Source organism: Equus przewalskii, chromosome 2, assembly GCF_037783145.1.
Source record: "Equus przewalskii isolate Varuska chromosome 2, EquPr2, whole genome shotgun sequence".
In the NCBI taxonomy this organism is placed as follows: Eukaryota; Metazoa; Chordata; class Mammalia; order Perissodactyla; family Equidae; genus Equus; species Equus przewalskii.
Genome location: NC_091832.1, coordinates 29,615,192 through 29,631,803, shown reverse-complemented (window position 1 = coordinate 29,631,803; position 16,612 = coordinate 29,615,192). Strand labels below are relative to the sequence as shown.

Here is a 16,612-nt window from a genome sequence, read left to right as displayed (position 1 = left end):
CTCCCGGGGACCAACAACCAGAGCAGCGCGGACGGGGGCGGGAGGGGGGTCTCGGTCTCTCCCAGTCCAGCGAACGCTGGGCACTAACCAATGGGCGGCTGCGGCCCAACGGGGATCCCTCCGAGGCAGCCAATGACCTCGCTCCGCTCTGCACCCCCACCCTCGCCAGCCCCGCGCAGCTGGACCATTGGTGCTGGCGGGACTGGGGGAGTGTGCGCGGCGCGGGCCGTGGGGGAGGGGGCGTGGCTTGGAGTCCCGTGTCCTCTCCCCACCCTCGCTTAGGCCCCGCACTCCCGGCCCAGACGCCAGGCCATTGGCCTGGTGCGGCGCCGCGGCGGACCGGGCCCGAGGGGCGCGCAGGGGGCGTGGCCGGAGGGCGTGGCCGGCGGGAGGCGGGGCGCGGGCGCGGTCCCGGGGACAGCCGGGCTGCGGCGCCGGCGGCGGAGGCGTCCGGGCGGAGAGCGCGCTTGCGGGGCGCAGGCTCGGCTCGGCGCGGCGGCTCAGTCTGCGGCGGCAGCGGCCCGTCTGGAGCGGCCGCGGCGAGGACGCCAGCTGCAGCGGGGGAGGCGCAGCCCGGCTGCACACTCCGCGGAGCCAGCGGGGCCGGGAACAGGTGATCCTCGCGGGAGCCCGGAGCCCTCCGGAGTTGGCGGGGCGGGAGCCCGCGTTCCCGGGCGCAGCTGCAGCCGCCCCGGCGCGGCTGGGGGCGGACGGCGCCCGGCTGCGGACTAGGGCGCGGGCAGCCCCCCGCTCTCGGAGGCGCGGGCAGCCCCAGCCCCTGCACGCTCGGAGTGCCTGCTCTCGTCGCCTCGCCCGCCCCGCGGCCAAGCAAAGTTGTGGACGTGTCCTGACAGCCGAGCCCAGGCGCTGTAGCGACCCGGCCGGGCGGCGCGCTCTCGGAGCGGCGCTGACCCGCCGGCCCCGCCACCTCCTCGCCCCCTGAGCCGGCCGCCTGCTTCTGAGGCTGAAACTTTGGGCCGAGGGGGGCTCGGCGCGGGGCTCAGGCCTGCGGGCGCCCCTCCGCGCCGACAGCCCGGGCGCCGCGGACGGCATGTGACAGTCCCGGCGGCAGCCGCACGCGGGAAGGCGCGGGCCCCGCGGGCTCCGGCCGCGGCGAGGAGCGGCTGCGCGGCGGCCGGGGGAAGGCTGCAGCGCGCGGCCGACCCTTGCGGGCCCGGGCCCCGAGCCGTGCCGCCCAGGCTCGCCCGGGCCCCGCCGAGGCTGCTGCGCCCCCGCCGCAGCGCGGGGGGACCCACTCTGAACTCTCTGAACTTCGGGGGCAGTCCCCGGGGCGGCAAAACTCTCAGGGACCCCCGGCCCGGGTGGCGCCCCTCGACCACCTCCCCTGGCCGAGCCCCCTGCTGCCAAGTGCCTGGACGCCGAGGGCTTCGGGGCCCGGCCGGAGCTGACTGTCCCCAGCCCCGCGCCAGGCCACGATGCTCATGAGGAAAGTGCCCGGCTTCGTCCCGGCCTCCCCGTGGGGGCTGCGGCTGCCGCAGAAGTTCCTCTTCCTTCTCTTCCTCTCGGGCCTCATCACGCTGTGCTTTGGGGCCCTCTTCCTGCTGCCCAAGTCCTCTCGCCTCAAGCGCCTCTTCCTGGCCCCTCGGACCCCGCAGCCCGGCCTGGAGGCAATGGCCGAAGCCGCCAGCCACCCTCTGGCCCACGAGCAGGAGTCGCCTCCCAACCCGGCCCCCGCTGCGCCGGCCCCCGGCAAGGACGACCCCAGCAGCCAAGCCACTACCCGCCGCAGGAAAGGGTGGCTGCGGCGCACCCACCCCACCGGGCCCCGGGAGGAGGCCACGGCGGCCCGGAGCAGCGGCGTCGCGGCCCTCAGACCCCAGGAGGAGAGCATCCCGTTCAGCTTTGACTTCAGTGCGTTCCGGAGCCGGCTCCGCCACCCGGTCCTGGGGACTAGGGGCGACGAGAGTAAGGAGCCCCAGAGCGTAGTTCGAACTCAGCGGGAGAAAGTCAAGGAGGTAAGGACTCTCTTCCCCCCGCCCCAGAAATAAAGATCCCTTGTGCTTCCATCCGTTTCCCCTGGCCCCAGGCGCTCCGCGCCCCTGGTCTGCTCGAGGCCCTCCAGGCACACTGCACCCTCCCTGCTCCTCCCGAACTTCCCACCTTCAGTCCTCTCTGGCACTCTCCCTGGCTGGGTTCAGTTAATCATCCCCACCCCTGACAGATGGAAGCTGACCCATTGGACCAACTGTCCCCCACCCCAAGACTCTGGTCTATCCAGTCCAGTCCCCAGCCCAGGGGGCTCCACGCCCTCTCTTTGTGGAGTTGCCAAGTGAGAGTGGAGTTCAGGTTGGTTAGTGGACACCTTCTCTTCCTGCATGGGGCCAAGGGCCGCATTCTTTCTCACTGTGTCCTTAAGTCCTGACTTCCCCCAAACCCCTGTGGGATCTGCTACCCTGGAAGTCCAGGATTTGGGGAGTATTGGGTGTCCTGCAGGTATTTTGTAATCTAGCCAGCTACCTGCAAACCAGAGGATGTTGTGTGTGCTTGCTAACTGCTTCTAGTGACCTTTTGGAGCAACTGTACATAATTGCATAATGCAGGAAGGAATGATCAATAAGGCGGTGGTAACGGTACAGAAGCTCCGAGGTTATTGGCTTAATGAAGCAGGTCTTGGACTTGTTCCCTGTAGGGATTGTACCAAGGAGGGGTTTAGAAGGATCACTTGGAGTCTTAGTCTTAGTTTAAGAAGCCGAAAGCGAACGCAGCCTCACCATGGCTTGAAGGCTGTTGTCAAGCCTCGGCTGGTGCTAAAGATTCTGCTCCACTCCTGTTAGAGCTGCCTGTGGGAGGCTTGTGCCCAGCAATGCAGAGGGGGCTGTAGTGACACCCCCAGGCCACAAGGGGGCTGTGGGCGCACGGTGGGCCGGGGTCTCCTAGAAGGGAGAGGATGCTCCCCCTCCCGTGGGCCCAGAAGGAGAGAGCTGCTTCTGTCTGGACTTCTTGGTCTGCTGCAAAGGAGTCAGCAGGTGTGCCCTGATTTCCAGGGGGAGCACGCAGCGAGGGTCCGGTCCTGCCCTGTCCAGACCTGCTCAGGGCCACTGGAGAGCTTAGCTGTCCCTCCTTGTCCGGACCGCCCTCCCTCCCAGTGCCCACCTCTTCCCAACTTGTGTCTGCTGTTACTCAGCCCTTCTACGCTAAGCCCTGTTTGGAGTCTATCTTAACTCGCAATCACAGGACATTTGGTGACGTCAAGATAGGAAGCCACAAAGATGAGTCCTTATTTTGTGTGTGTGCGTGGGCTCTCAGTTTCCAAAGTCTTGTTGAAATCTCAGAAGTTAATTGAAGGCCAGAACTTGCAGTGGCTAAGGAAGGGTCGTCATTTCTCCCCTTTTGGTTAAGGAACTGTGTTGTTGGCTGCTCACCGGGACCCCCTGCAGCTCCCTTTCTCACAGCCGCCTCTGAACACATTAGCTCTCTCTGCGCTTTCAGTCACCACCAGTGAAATTACGTATAAACTGCATGCGTGCGGTTTCTCGGGGGACGTCCAGAGCTGCCATCCAATTTTCAACAAGATCTCCCAAAAGATGAAGAAGTGACTACTGTCTTCTTCAAAAGAGGCGCTCTCTGCGTTTATATCTGGTTGTGTAACCCATTTCTGAAAGCCTGGGGTCAGGAGCCCTGGTAGGAAGGGTGGGCTGGCCAGTGGGGAACATGGTTCTGCCCCTCTGTACAAAGACAGCCTCCCTTGCTGGCAGCAGCTGCGGGCGGTGACTTGCTGCAGCTGCTGGAGGGTGCTGGGAGGTGTGGAGACTGCTTTGCAGGTGGGTGTAAAATAACAGGATGGGCAGAGGTCCATGTGGGTTGCCAGCTGTCTGGATCTTTCTGTCTGGCGTCTCCGTGCACCCCTGGTAGTAGCTGGAGGCCTGCTTGCATGCATCTGCGGTTGGTATTCCGTGAGCGCTCTCTTACTGTCTTGAAGACCTTAAGCTCCTCGGAAGGGAGGGGCTGGACTGTGTACCTAGTAGGTTTTGAAGGCTGTTGTCTCTTCAGGCTTCTTGAGTTTGGAACTACCCCCCTCCCCCCCCCCCCCCCCCCAACAAACAACCTGAAAAACGTGGGGCAGAGTTTTTGGTTCAGCTGCTAACACAGAGTTACCTTCCTGGTGTCCTGCTTGCTGAGGAACGCGTATGCCTACTGCCGGAGGACGTCTTTATTTCCTTCTCATTTAAATTTCTATCTGTGCCCTGCCCACGGGTAGAGCATTTTAGAAAGTCGCCTGTTTTCATAAAAGGGACTCTTGCTTTCCTCTCTGGCTTGTTTGTTTCCAGACGTGGATTGATTAGACCCCCAGGAGCAGACAGGGAGCTAGCATCAGATAAAAAGGGCTCTGTTCTTATAAGATGAGGTTTTTAAAGTGGAAGTAAACATCAAGAGAGGCTCAGAGAGGGTGACAGATGGGAGTTAATGAAGACTGGCCCCCTGGGCTCTAGATCAACTAAGCATATTTATGATCATTCTGGTTTGAGAGAGAGACATGGGCACGAGGCCTGTGCTGATAAGATGGCTGAAGCTGCACGTTCTGGGTGTGCATGCATCAGGAAATGGTCTGTCACTAGAACCAACTATTCCTCCTGACTTTGCAGTTTTTGGAACCTTGGAGGAGGCAGTGTGGTGGAAAGGGGAGACCCAGAGAACATGGGTTCTAGTCTCACCCAACCGTCCACTGTCTGACTCTGGGCGAGCCACTTCCTCCCCTTCCTGGACCTGGTTTTTCCTTCTGTGATGTGGGGTGTGGGAGGGGAGAATTGGCTGGTCACATACACTCTTGCTTCCAGACCTGGCCCCTAAGTGGACTGCCGGTCTGGCCAGGGACTCCATCGCAGTTGGGCTCTTTCCAGCTCTGTTTTCAACATGTTTCAGTTCCATGAAGTCAGGGGCGATGATGTGTTGTTGACGATGGTGGTGTTTTCGCTCTTGTATCCCTTAGCACCTAGTCAAGACTAGGTATTCCTACAGTTGATTAAGTTAATCTTTCCTCTCACCCAAATTGAATTAGAAATGGGACTAGACAGCGACAGGTCCTCAGCTTGGGACCATGAAGAGTGAAAGGGTTGATGAGAATGTAAACAGCTTGCTAGCAGCCTTCCCTTTCAGATCCGACCGTGATATAGGAACTGATCGTTATAATTATTACAGGGGACCTTGGCCATAGGGGGGCCTCTTCCAGATTCAAGTTCAACAGACTTTTCTCACTCAAGATAAGGTTTGGGAGTGAATAGCTTGGACATCCCAATGAAAGGATTCAAATTCTCCTGGGTCCTATTAGTGAAGGTTGGTTGCTGATCTGGGGAACCTCAGTTGTCCCTTCCAGTGAAGGGGGATTTTGTTAAAGAGAATTGGGCAGTCTGGGGCGGTGAGAACATAGCACTGGAGCGGGGCTGCCCCTGGTCTGTATGAAGAACATGGGTTGAATTTCATCCCCATCCCCTCTGCCCATTGCCCTGTGCGCCACTCTAAGTGGCAATCCCGCTAAGAATCCAACCTGGGCTCCAGTCCGAGCCATGCCGTCAATTCTGAACTCAGGGGAGAATTCCCATTTATCACTGGGCCTCAGTGTTCACGGTACAACAAAGAGACTGGCATTTAGGGCACTCTTCTCTCTCCCTCACTCCCACCTGTTTACTGTTCTGTTTATGGGGCTGCCCAAGCACCTAGAATAGGGTCTGACACCCAGTTAGAGCTCAGATACTTGAATGAATGGCTCCAGTAAAGATCTGTAGACCAGCAGTTCAGTTGCTGATGGCAGAGGCTTGGTCTTCTTCCTGAGGGTGCCTGGAATTCTAAGGGTCTCAGAGTCGGGGCCACAGCAAGGTTTGGGGGCTCAGCAGCTCTGTGACCCAAGAGGCCTTTTACAAGCTGCAGTGTTTTTCCAAGTGCAAATCTAACTTGAAGGGAGTGGGGAGGGGGCAGCCGTGAGTAAATTCTTTCCTGCTTGGATGGCAGGCACCTGGAGATGCCCGAATCGCCCTGGAATGCCTGCAGCTTGGCAAGGAGTGCCCTGGCTCTTGCCCTCCGTGCCTGCTGCATTAGGCCGCCAGGGTATTGCTGCTTATGATATGTGGCCGTGTCTGAATAAGTCATCTTGGCCAATGATCTTTGCTCCCCATTAGTGGGCTCGTTCGTTAGTCATGTGTGATTTCTCTGTATATCTGATTTATCGCCGCCAGTGCCAGGCACAGGTTGGAAAATGAAAAGGCTTTGTGTTCTTTGTAGCGTGTGAATCTGAGCCTAGGAGATGTTCAAAATAATTAATATTAGGAACAACTCAGATTTAAATAGCTTTCCTTCGAAGAGCTGTGTTTAAAGTTGCAAATCTATTGAAGATCTCTTCCCCACCCCCCCGTCCTTCAGTTTCACTCTGTCCTGCTCTGTGATACATTTAATATAGATAGGAAGGCTGGCCTATAATAACTGGATGGGTCCTTTGGGAGACCCTTATATCCTAAGCCCGGCCACACGCCTCGTCCTTCTTCCTTAGAACTGAGTAGACAAGTAGAGTAAAGCTTAGAGTTTGTCCCTCCAGGTGTACAACTCACCCACAGGCTGGGTGGATCTGTGCTTTCATTGTGAGTTGTACCAGCATTTGGGGGCATTAGGTACAGGCATCCCAGGAGCAATTGCTTCTCAGGCCTCCCATCCTTAGCTCTGTCTTTAGTGTTAGGTCTGGAAACAAACAGTACCATGACTTTGAAAAGTCAGCTGCTTGTTTCACACTGTCGTTAGCAGGGCGGGTAAGAATATAGATTCCCCTGCGGTTTTTAGAGTGACTGATTTACATCCGAGCTCCAAAAATGCCTTTTCTCTAGCTTTCCCCGAAGACTGATCCATTACTCCACCAAAGATAAATATTGTGATATATATCAGGCATACTTTGCTCAAAGGGACTTACATCTTTTCTCTTATCGAAAAAAATAAATCAGGCTCACAGATTGGAAAGCCCTGTGCAGGGAAGCTGGCTGGTAATCCAGGTGGGCAGCAGCCTTCTGGGGACCGCCTCTGGCTTGGGGAAGGCACCTGCCTCTGCATCCCAAGTTGCGTCTGCACTAAAGGAGGTGGTGGGAGTTTTAGGAAATCTCTCCTGCTGTGCTTTCATCGGCCAGGTCAGGAAAGCCTTAGCAAGGGAGTGATGGACAGGATTCCGGAGAGTAGTGGCCTCGGGTGAATTTGTGGGTCTTTATTACATTACTGTAAAAGAGGGGCCATGCACGGAGCAGAGATGAGTTTCATGAACCAAGGATTATTATTCCAGTTCTGTGCACCTGCAGTCCAAAAAGACCAGGCTCATTCAAACAATAAGCCCTGATTCTTGATTTCCCATTACTCCAGGGCCAAGGTCTTAAGTACAAGTGTTTGCATAATTTGGGGAAAAGAAACAACAGACTTTCATAGCCCTGTATTCTCATGGCAGGTGATGGTAGGAAAGAAATTGGAGACTCCTCAAAGAATTCTGAGGACCCAGGGCCTAAGTCCCCCCCCCCCCACCCCCTTCGGCTCTGGGGGTTAATAGCTGAGGCGCATAGTTTGGGTTCTCTTAAGTGCGGAGTTGTGGCTAAGATGGCTGTAGGTCAGGCCTGCTTTTTGGTGTCTCCACCCCTGAAGAGAACAGAAACCTCAGAGAGCACAGCTCCAAGAGCCTGAGTGTGGTGGCCCAGCTGTAGGTGTTTTCTCTCCTGAGAAGGCTGTTTTCTAAGATTTGGGTTGAGAGCTCCCCAAACTCAGCAGGCAGGTGGTCAGAACAGCTTTTACTCAAAAGGGGAGGTCTGAGTACATCTCTTAACTCTGAATTTTCATCAATTAAAGGCTCAGACCTGGGCAGTTGTCCATCTGTTTTAGTTCAGTAGCACTAGTGGTAACTTCTAGAAGAAATTTGGGTGTATGGGTTAGCATCCTCCTTAATAGATGAGCAACAATTGTGCTTGTATCTGGCATGCTCTGGGAGTCAGCTGCTCCACAGGCCAACCTTCCAGGCAAACAGTTTTCACTAAATAGCAGCCATTGTCAGAGACTGAATAGTAGGAAATAATTCTCCCCTCCTTCAACCTCTGCCGGCACTTGGTGAGCACCATAAAATGCCCTGTGCCAGACAGCGAGGGCCCGGAGGGCCTGCGGAGGTGTGTAGATAAGACTGGTGGCCTCTCAGGACCTGTGCTTTGTATTCTCTTCTTGTTTTTTCACAACAACCCTGAGAGGCAGGTACTATCTATTTATTTAAGTCTAATTTACATATGGCAAAACGCACAAAACAGAAAATCATGTAAACCATACCTGTGAAGACAATGGAACATTTCCATGACCCCAGAAAGTTCCCTCTGCTCCTTTCAGTCAATGCCCCATCGTCCACCCCAACCACTGTTTCTGTTTGTCACCAGGAATTCGTTTTGCCAGTTCTAAAGCTTCAGATAAATGGAGGGGCACGACACACGCCCTTCTGTGCAAGGCATCTTTCACCCAGGAGGATGTTTTTGAAATTCGTCCACATCGTGTGTGTCAGTACTTCATTCCTTTGTTATTGCTGAGATGCATTTCATTGTGTGACTGTGCCACAGTTTGTTTATCCGTTCACCTGTTGTCGAACCTTTTGGTTGTTTCCCGTGTTTGGGTATTATGAATAAAGCTGCTATGAATGTTTTACTTACAGGTCTTTGTGTGGGCATGTTTTCAGTTCATTTGTGTAAATATCTAGGAGTATAATTGCTGGCTCACAGAGTAGATATGTGTTTAACTTTATAAGAAACTGGAAGCACTTTACCCAAGTAGATAAGACCATTTTATACTCCCACCAGCAATGTGTGAGAGTTCTGTATCTTTGCTAGCACTTGTTATTGTCCACCTTTTGAAGTTTAGCCATCCTATGTGATGTGTAGTGATATTTCATTGTGGTTTTAATTTTTGTTTCTCTAACTATTGATATCGAACATCTTTTCATGTGTTTATTTGCCATTTCTATATCTTTCTTTTAACTGTCCAAAACTTTTTTTAATTTAAAAAATTGGCTTTTTTATCATCTTACTGAATTCTAGAAATTCTTTATATGTTCTAGATAAAAGTCCTCTGTCATATATATGTATATATAAAATAAGTATTTGCTCTCAGTCTATGGTTTGTCTTTTCATTTTCTTTTTCTTTTTTTTTTTGAGGAAGAGTAGCCCTGAGCTAACATCTGCTACCAATCCTCCCTTTTTTTTTTTTTTTTTTTTTTGCTGAGGAAGATTGACCCTGACCTAACATCCGTGTCCATCTTCCTCTACTTTATATGTGGGACGCCAGCCACAGCCTACCTTGACAGGCGATGCATAGATCTGCACCTGGGATCTGAACTGGTGAACCCCAGGCTGTGAAAGCGGAACGTGCAAACTTAACTGCTGTGCCACCCATCCGGCCCCCTGTCTTTTCATTTGCTGAATGGTGTTGTTCAAAGAGCAGAAGTTTTAAATTTTGATGAAGTCCAGTGTATCAATATTTTCTTTTATGATTAGTGCCTTCTGTGTCTATTTTTAAAAAAATCTTTTCCTACCCCAAGGTCATGAAGATAGTCTCCTTTTCATTCTAGAAACTTTATTGTTTTAGTTTTTCCATTTAGGTCTCTCATCTACTTCAAATTAATTCTTGTATATGGTATGAGGTAGGGGTTGAGGTTCCTTATTTCCCATTTAGATGTCCACTTGTTTAGCACTATTGGTTGAAAACAAAATTTGATCAAAATTTCCTTTCCCTATTGAATTGCTTTGATGTCATGTTAGATTAATTGACCATATATATGTGGCTCTGTTTCTGGACTCTTCTGTGTTATTGATTTCTCTTTATGTCAGTTCACACTGTCTTGATGCTGCAGCTGTACAATAACTCTTCCGTCTCTGGACTTCTCTTTCAGTGTCGCTTTGGCTGTTAGAGGCCCTTTGCATTTCTGCATATGTCTGAGAACAAGCTTGTCAGTTTCTAAGAAAAATCCTGCTGGGGTTTTGATTTGGTCTGAGTCGAATCTATAAATCATAAATCAACTGGGGAGAATTGATATCTTAACGATATTGGGTCTATGATCCGTGAATGTGGCATCTCTTTCCATTTATTTAGATTTTCTTTAATCTCCTGAACATGTTTTATAGTTTTCAATGTGGAGGGCTTAAAAATCCTTTATTATCTGTATCTCTAAGTACTTTATATTTTTTATGCTGTTGTAAACGGTATTCTTTAAATGTTTATTTTCCAGGCATTTGTTGCAAGTATGTAGAAATACGAGATTTTTTATGTACTGATTTTGTATACTGTGACTTTATTGTCTTTTGGTAGATTCCTTAGGCTCTGTTATGTATACAGTTGTGTCGTCTATGAGTCTTAGGCTCTGTTATGTATACAGTTGTGTCGTCTGTGAGTCAAGGCAGTTTTCCTTCTTCCTTTCCAGCGTTTGTTCCTTTTCCTGCTACATTGCAGTGGCTGAGACTTCAGCTCAATTTTAAATAGAAGTGGTCAGAACTGACATCTTTGCCTTGTTCTTGATCTCAAGGGAAAAGCATTCAGTCTGTCACCATTAGGTATAGGTTTTGGTAGATGCCTTTTATCAGGTTGAGGAAGTTTCCTTCTATTCCTAGTTTGTGGAGAGTTTTTATCAGGAATGGGATTGAATTTTGTCCAATACTTTTTCTGCATCTATGGAGATGATCATATGGTTTTCCTCTTTAATTCTGTTAATATGGTGAATCATATTGATTTTAAAAGAATGTTAAACTAGCATTTGATTTTCTAATATTTTGTTAGGAATTTTTGCATCTATGCTTATGAGGGACATTGGTCTATAGTTTTCTTATAAAGCCTTTGTTTGGTTTTTGATACAGCATTATGTTGGCCTCATAAAATGAACTTAAAACTATTCTATTCTCTCTATTTTCTGAAAAAATTTGTAGAACACTTATCTTAAATGCTTGATAGAAATCACCGCTAAAGCTATCTAGGTCTAGAGAATTTTTTTGGTGTGTGATGTTTTAAATTATTAATTCAATTACTTTAACAGATGTAGGGCTATTCAGAATTTCTATTTCTTGTGTCAGTTTTGTCGATTTCACTTCCAAGTAATTTGTCTATTTCATTCGAGGTGTAGAATTTATTGGAATAAAATCGTTCCTAAGATTCTCATTTTCTTTTTAATGTTTGTAGGATCTGAGTGGCGTTCCCTCTTTTATTCCTGATATTGGTAATTGGTTTCTCTGTTTAAGTCTTAAATAGTTTACTTAGTAGTTTATCAATTTTACTGATCTTTTCTAAGAACCAACTTTTGATCTTTTGTTTAATATCTATTTAAAAATTTTATTGACTTTCACTCTTTGTTCCCTTCCTTCTGCTTATTTTGGGTTTAATTCACTTCCTCTTTCTAACTTCTTTATCTAGCCTGACAATCTGCCTGTGTCTACTTACCCTCTCTAATCTTCATTCTGCATGTGTTGTAAACTTCACAGTACATTGGTATTATTTTTTATTTAAATAGCCAGTTTTCTTAAAGAAATTAATAAACTAGAGTCTTTTAATTCACCCATGTACTTACCACTTAGAGTGTTCTTCGTGCCTTCTTGTATGTCTGATCTTCTGTCTGGTGTCATTTTTCCCTTCGGCCTGAAAAACTCCTCTTTACATTTCTTGTCGTGTAAGGCTGCTGGTCACAAATTCTTGTAGCTTTTCTTTATCTGAAAATGTCTCTCTTTTGCCTTCATTTTAAAAGGATATTTTTGCTGGAAATAGAATTTTAAGTTGACTTTTTCTTTCTTTCTGTACATGAGAGACTCATTGTCCTGTAGTTTGCATTGTTTCTGATGAGAGGTCAAATATATTCCCTTGCATATAACGTCTTTCCCTCCCTTTGGATGCTATTAAGATTTTCTCTTTATCTTCAGTTTTCAGCAATTTGCCTATGCTAGGCCTAGGTGTGGATGTCATTGTTTATCCTTCTTGAGGTTTGTTGAGTTCTTGCTTCTGTGGGTTGATTATTTTTTCATCAAGCTTGGAAAAACTTTGGCCCATATTTCTTCAATATTTTTTCTGTCCCAATCTATCTCCTTTTCTTTTAGAATTCTGGTTACATATGGACTCAATTGCTTGATATTTTCCCAGAGGTCACTGAGATTCTGTTCATTTTCTTTTCACTCTTTCTTTCTCTGCTTTGGTGTGGATAATTTATATTAACCTATCTTCAAATTCACTGAACTTTTCTTCTGTAGTGTCCAATCTGTTGTTAAGCCCACCCAGTGAATTTTTTTATTCCAGGTGTTTTTTTACTTCTAGAATTTCCACTCGGACCTTTGTCATTGTTTTTGTTTCTCCAACGTTCCCATCTGTTCACTCATTGTTTCCATATTTTCCTTTAAATCTGAAGGCATATTTATAATAGCTTTTCATAGTCTTTGCTTGCTGTTTCCAACCTCTCTGTCATCACTGGGTCTGTCCCTATTGACTGTTTTATCTCCTGGTTGTGGGTCACATTTTCCTACATCTTCATGTGTCTACTCATTTTTTAAAATTCTATGCCAAATATTGTGAATGTTACTTTTCTGAAATTCTAGACTCATCTGCTTTTAAGCAGCTTTTCTCCAATATTTCTGTTAGACTGTCAGCTGTCTCTTCTCATAGCTGTCAGGATACCTGCCTCCGGCTGCTTTATCTTCTCCTCTTCCTAGTTTGCTATTTTCTAACCTGCAGTCGGCTAGGAAACCAGTCAGTCTAACTTGTTAGCACTAAATGTAAAGTACAAATGAGCAGACTTTGAGTAGATCTCCAAAGACCCCTGATTCAAGTGTACAAACTTTAATGTGCGTATTTTAGAGTAGTTTAGATGTTTAAAGATTCTTAGTTATTTTTGGTAATTGGTATTGGGTACATGAAATATAATTTTGTGTTGAAACTGTATCCTGAATAGAGACTACAGTTCTCAAAAGGGCTTCTAATTTCTGGTTGATGTCATTTTTTCCTCATCTGCTTTTAGGTGTTAAGAGTAAATATTTGTTCGTATCTGTGATGTTCCAGCAGCTGCTATTAGTGTGACTTTCTTCTTAAAATTTTTTAACCTGTCAAATATTTTCTCTGGCCTCCTTGCCTTAAGTCTAATGACTACTTTTTAAAACTTGGTTTATAAATCCCCACAATGAAAACAAAAAGACTGTGTAGGCCAAATTGCTGAATTACTGATCAGAAGGCAGCTAAATATACATGGCTGAAGGATTTCCAAGCTGTGTTCTGTAAAATCTGGTCTCTTATCTCCCTTCATTTGAGAAAGTTCAGTATGAAGGAAATGTATCTTATTGCAAAGGCTACCTTTAATTTAATTCATCTCATTTAGGGTATTCAAGGGTGTTGAATAAAAGTTCTAAATCTCTTAAATCCTTCTCCCCCATTTTCACTTCTGGAATGAAATTTTCGGAGGTTAAACCTAAACCTTGCCAGGTAAATGCTGGTCTCCTGGGAAGACATTTTGGCACCTTTTTTGTTTTTCTGTACCTGTGTTCTTGACCTAAAGCAGCAAATCTTCCTCCTTTCCAGCTCTCCCAGAAGCCATTCTCCATGTCTGTCACATACCCTACAGAGCCCTGGAATGGTCCTGTTTTTTAATTATAAGAATCAATGGGAAAAGACGACTTTAGTTTCTTGCTTTCAGAACTGGACCTTTTAGAGAACACCTATCAAATATAATCAATTTTGCTGCTTTGGAGTGTAAGGAAACCCTTTATAGAGAAAGTTCATGTTTTGACAGAAAAATAGCAGCTCAGTCTAGAGACATCTCTACCGGTTTATGTGTAGGCCTCTTGGGTGTGTAATTATGTAAGGGGCAGAGACTTCACGCTGATGTACTCTCAGAGGTGGTGGGGTAGCACAGCCTCCCTTGTAATCATGCTCAGAGGTCTACCTCTGGTTATTGATCCTTGAGTAGCTAAGATTGGTACCAGAGTGGCGTCCATCCAGATGGGGCCGAGGGAGGCAAACAGCATTAGATGCTCCCTGAGATTAGGCACTGGATTAGATTAAAGCATAATGAGACTCTGTGCTCTGAGTAAAGTGCTCTTAAACTTGGCACCAGTGGAAGCAAAATTCCAGTTTGTCAGCCGTAGAATTTGAAGTCTTCTTGCATGTGAGGAAAGGAGTTTCTGACTCTCTGGCCTCTGTACCAACCATTGTTTAAATCCTCCGGGGAGAATCCCCAGGGGGTCTGCTTTGGAGGGAGTCAGGGCTGGGCTGGGCTGAGGCCAACCCCTTGTGGCTAGATCAGACCAAAAATTCCTTGTGTGTGTGGTATTCCTAATAGAGCCCTGGCAACCCGTTAGGAGTTTAGCTGATGCCCACCACAGCCTTGTGGCAGACAGGGCATGGACTATAATCCCATTTTGTAGCGGAGAGAGTGAAGACCTTGAAAAGGCAGTGACCAACTCCTGGCCCCACCAGTTTCCATTGTGACGCACTGACTCAAACCTCCCCTCCTGACTCTTAGGTTGACTTTCTTTCTATTACATCATCTGAAGGCTCACCGGTGTTAATTTAGAGGAAGAGTTTTTGCTTTGGGATGGAATAAAGCAGAAATTGTCATAATCTTGGTAGGTATTCAAAAGAACTGGTCCTGTGAATCTTTAGAACAGGGATGCTAACCTTTATTGCCATCTGGAACCCCCCCACCCCGGGGGATCTTAGTCAATGCTGACGCCCAGGTTCCTCCCAGAGAGATTCTGATTGAATTGGTTTGGGGTGCGGCCTGAGTACTGGGATTTTCAGACACCTCCCAGGTGCTTCTGTTGTGCAGCCGTACCTTAGAACTCACCTGTGGGTGTTTCATCTCCACCTCTGCTGGTCACCTTTCTGGCTAGATTTCTCTTTTATCTACTTATGGAAGAGGTTGGAAATTTTCTGTATTTATTAAGACCTAGACCAGAATCAGATAAGGAAAAAATGAGCTGGGGAAAAGACTCAATTAAACTTGAGTTTTCCAGAAGTAAGAGCAGATCCTGTTCACGTGCTCAAGAGAAGCCATGAATTTATGAAAACTTTTAGAAAAAATATTGAAAACACCCACTGTCTGTTGAGCCTCAGTTATGCACTGAAGGGACAGCAAAGAGGAATTGTTGGCTTTAAGGCATTTTAAAGTGTAATATTGTCATGTGTCTGAATCACTTCCCACTCCATACAGATGCACGGAAGGAGGGAAACATTATTTAGCTGCATAAATATTTGTCCCACCTAAATCTTTGTTTGGGAAGCAGGCAGGGCATAAACATCTGAAATGAAAATATTTGCCCAGGAGTAGATTTCCCGGAAGGCCATCACCCTCCCTCCTGTGGCTGCCTCTCCCGCTTTCCAGTGAACAGAGCGGCTGTTCACATTGCTGCTTGGGCCTTAAAATCGAGTAACAGATGCTCAGGAAAAAGCATGGAAGAAGTGAAAGAGCCAAACCCAGTCCCAGGTGTTCAGAGTCATGATGGCAGTGTCTGCGATTTCCTATCATCTCTGCCTGGCCAGGTGCTAGATGGGACTTAACCTGAGAGTTGCTGCCCTGGGTTGATCGGATCAAATCTATCTAGGCCACCTCTGGCAGAGGCTGTAGGAGGTGAGAATACACTATAGATGAGTGTGAGTGTCCCCCCCACGGCCTAGTGACGGTCCCCTCAAGAACCGTTTTCATGCAAGAAACCTTTGAATTCTCAACCTGAATTCTCAAGCCAAGTTGCGGTCTTTGTTCAATCTGTCCCAACTATTTCTAGCAAATTCTTTGGCTGATGTGGTGTAAAGAACAAATCCTATTTATCCCAAACTTATTTCATTCCAGCTCAAGGGGTGGACGTTGAGTGTACAAGCATTAATGGAGAGTCAGACTTCAGAGGAGAAATTTCCTTCTGTTGTTAAATCTTATATTAAACTGTGCTTACTCAGAGGCCTCTGGCTGCTGGAAGCAGTGATGAGGATGGAGCTTGGCAGATGGCTGTAGCTGTGGCTTCCTGGAGGCCTGTGTGGAGAGACGATTGTTTGTGCATTGGTTTTCATTTATGTATTGGTCTTATTTTCATCTTCCTGAGGTACCCAGATGCTATGGTGATAGATTGGTTAGAAACGACTCATTTGTCAGGGTTCCATGGGGGATGTAGGTTTCCTTCCCGTGTGCAGTCGAGTTGAAAATGTTTAATTAGATGCTGAGGCGTTTCTGCATGGGTCCATCTCTGCTGCTTCTCCCAGGTGGATGCCATTCCATAGGTTGGAGAGGGACCAGTGCTTTTCTGGGCCCAACCTCCTCTCCCCTCATTTTGTCTTGACTCAGTCTTCAGACCTACCTCCTTTGAGCTGCTGGTTTTTTTCCCTATCACTCTTGTTCTAGAAACTGCCAGAATTTGCAGAGCTGATTCGTGTTGGAAATCTAGTTGTCAAGCAGGTCCAAACCAGACTTTATGAAATCAGGTAGTTGAACTGATACGCGGTGAGAGGAATGTTAACTACCTGCTGCTCATCTGTTTTGTTCAGTTCCACTTCTTGAGAGAACTTGCCTCATTCGTACTGCATGCCAGGCAGTGCCCTGGATGCTGAGGATGCAAAGATGAGGCTTCTGCCCTCAAGGAGGAGAACGTCTAGCTAGGGTGCG

At 48.1% G+C, this 16,612-nt stretch overlaps 1 protein-coding gene across 1 annotated transcript in view; it reads left to right on the top strand.

Annotated features, from left to right (window-relative positions):
- The first annotated feature begins 413 nt into the window (after nucleotides 1–413).
- Nucleotides 414–16,612, top strand: part of MAN1C1 (mannosidase alpha class 1C member 1) — a 135,065-nt gene continuing 118,866 nt past the window's right edge. Inside the window, exon 1 of the mRNA XM_070610663.1 lies at nucleotides 414–1,976. Coding sequence (XP_070466764.1) covers nucleotides 1,437–1,976 — 540 coding nt within the window. The 5' untranslated portion in view covers nucleotides 414–1,436. The remainder of the gene's footprint in view (nucleotides 1,977–16,612) is intronic.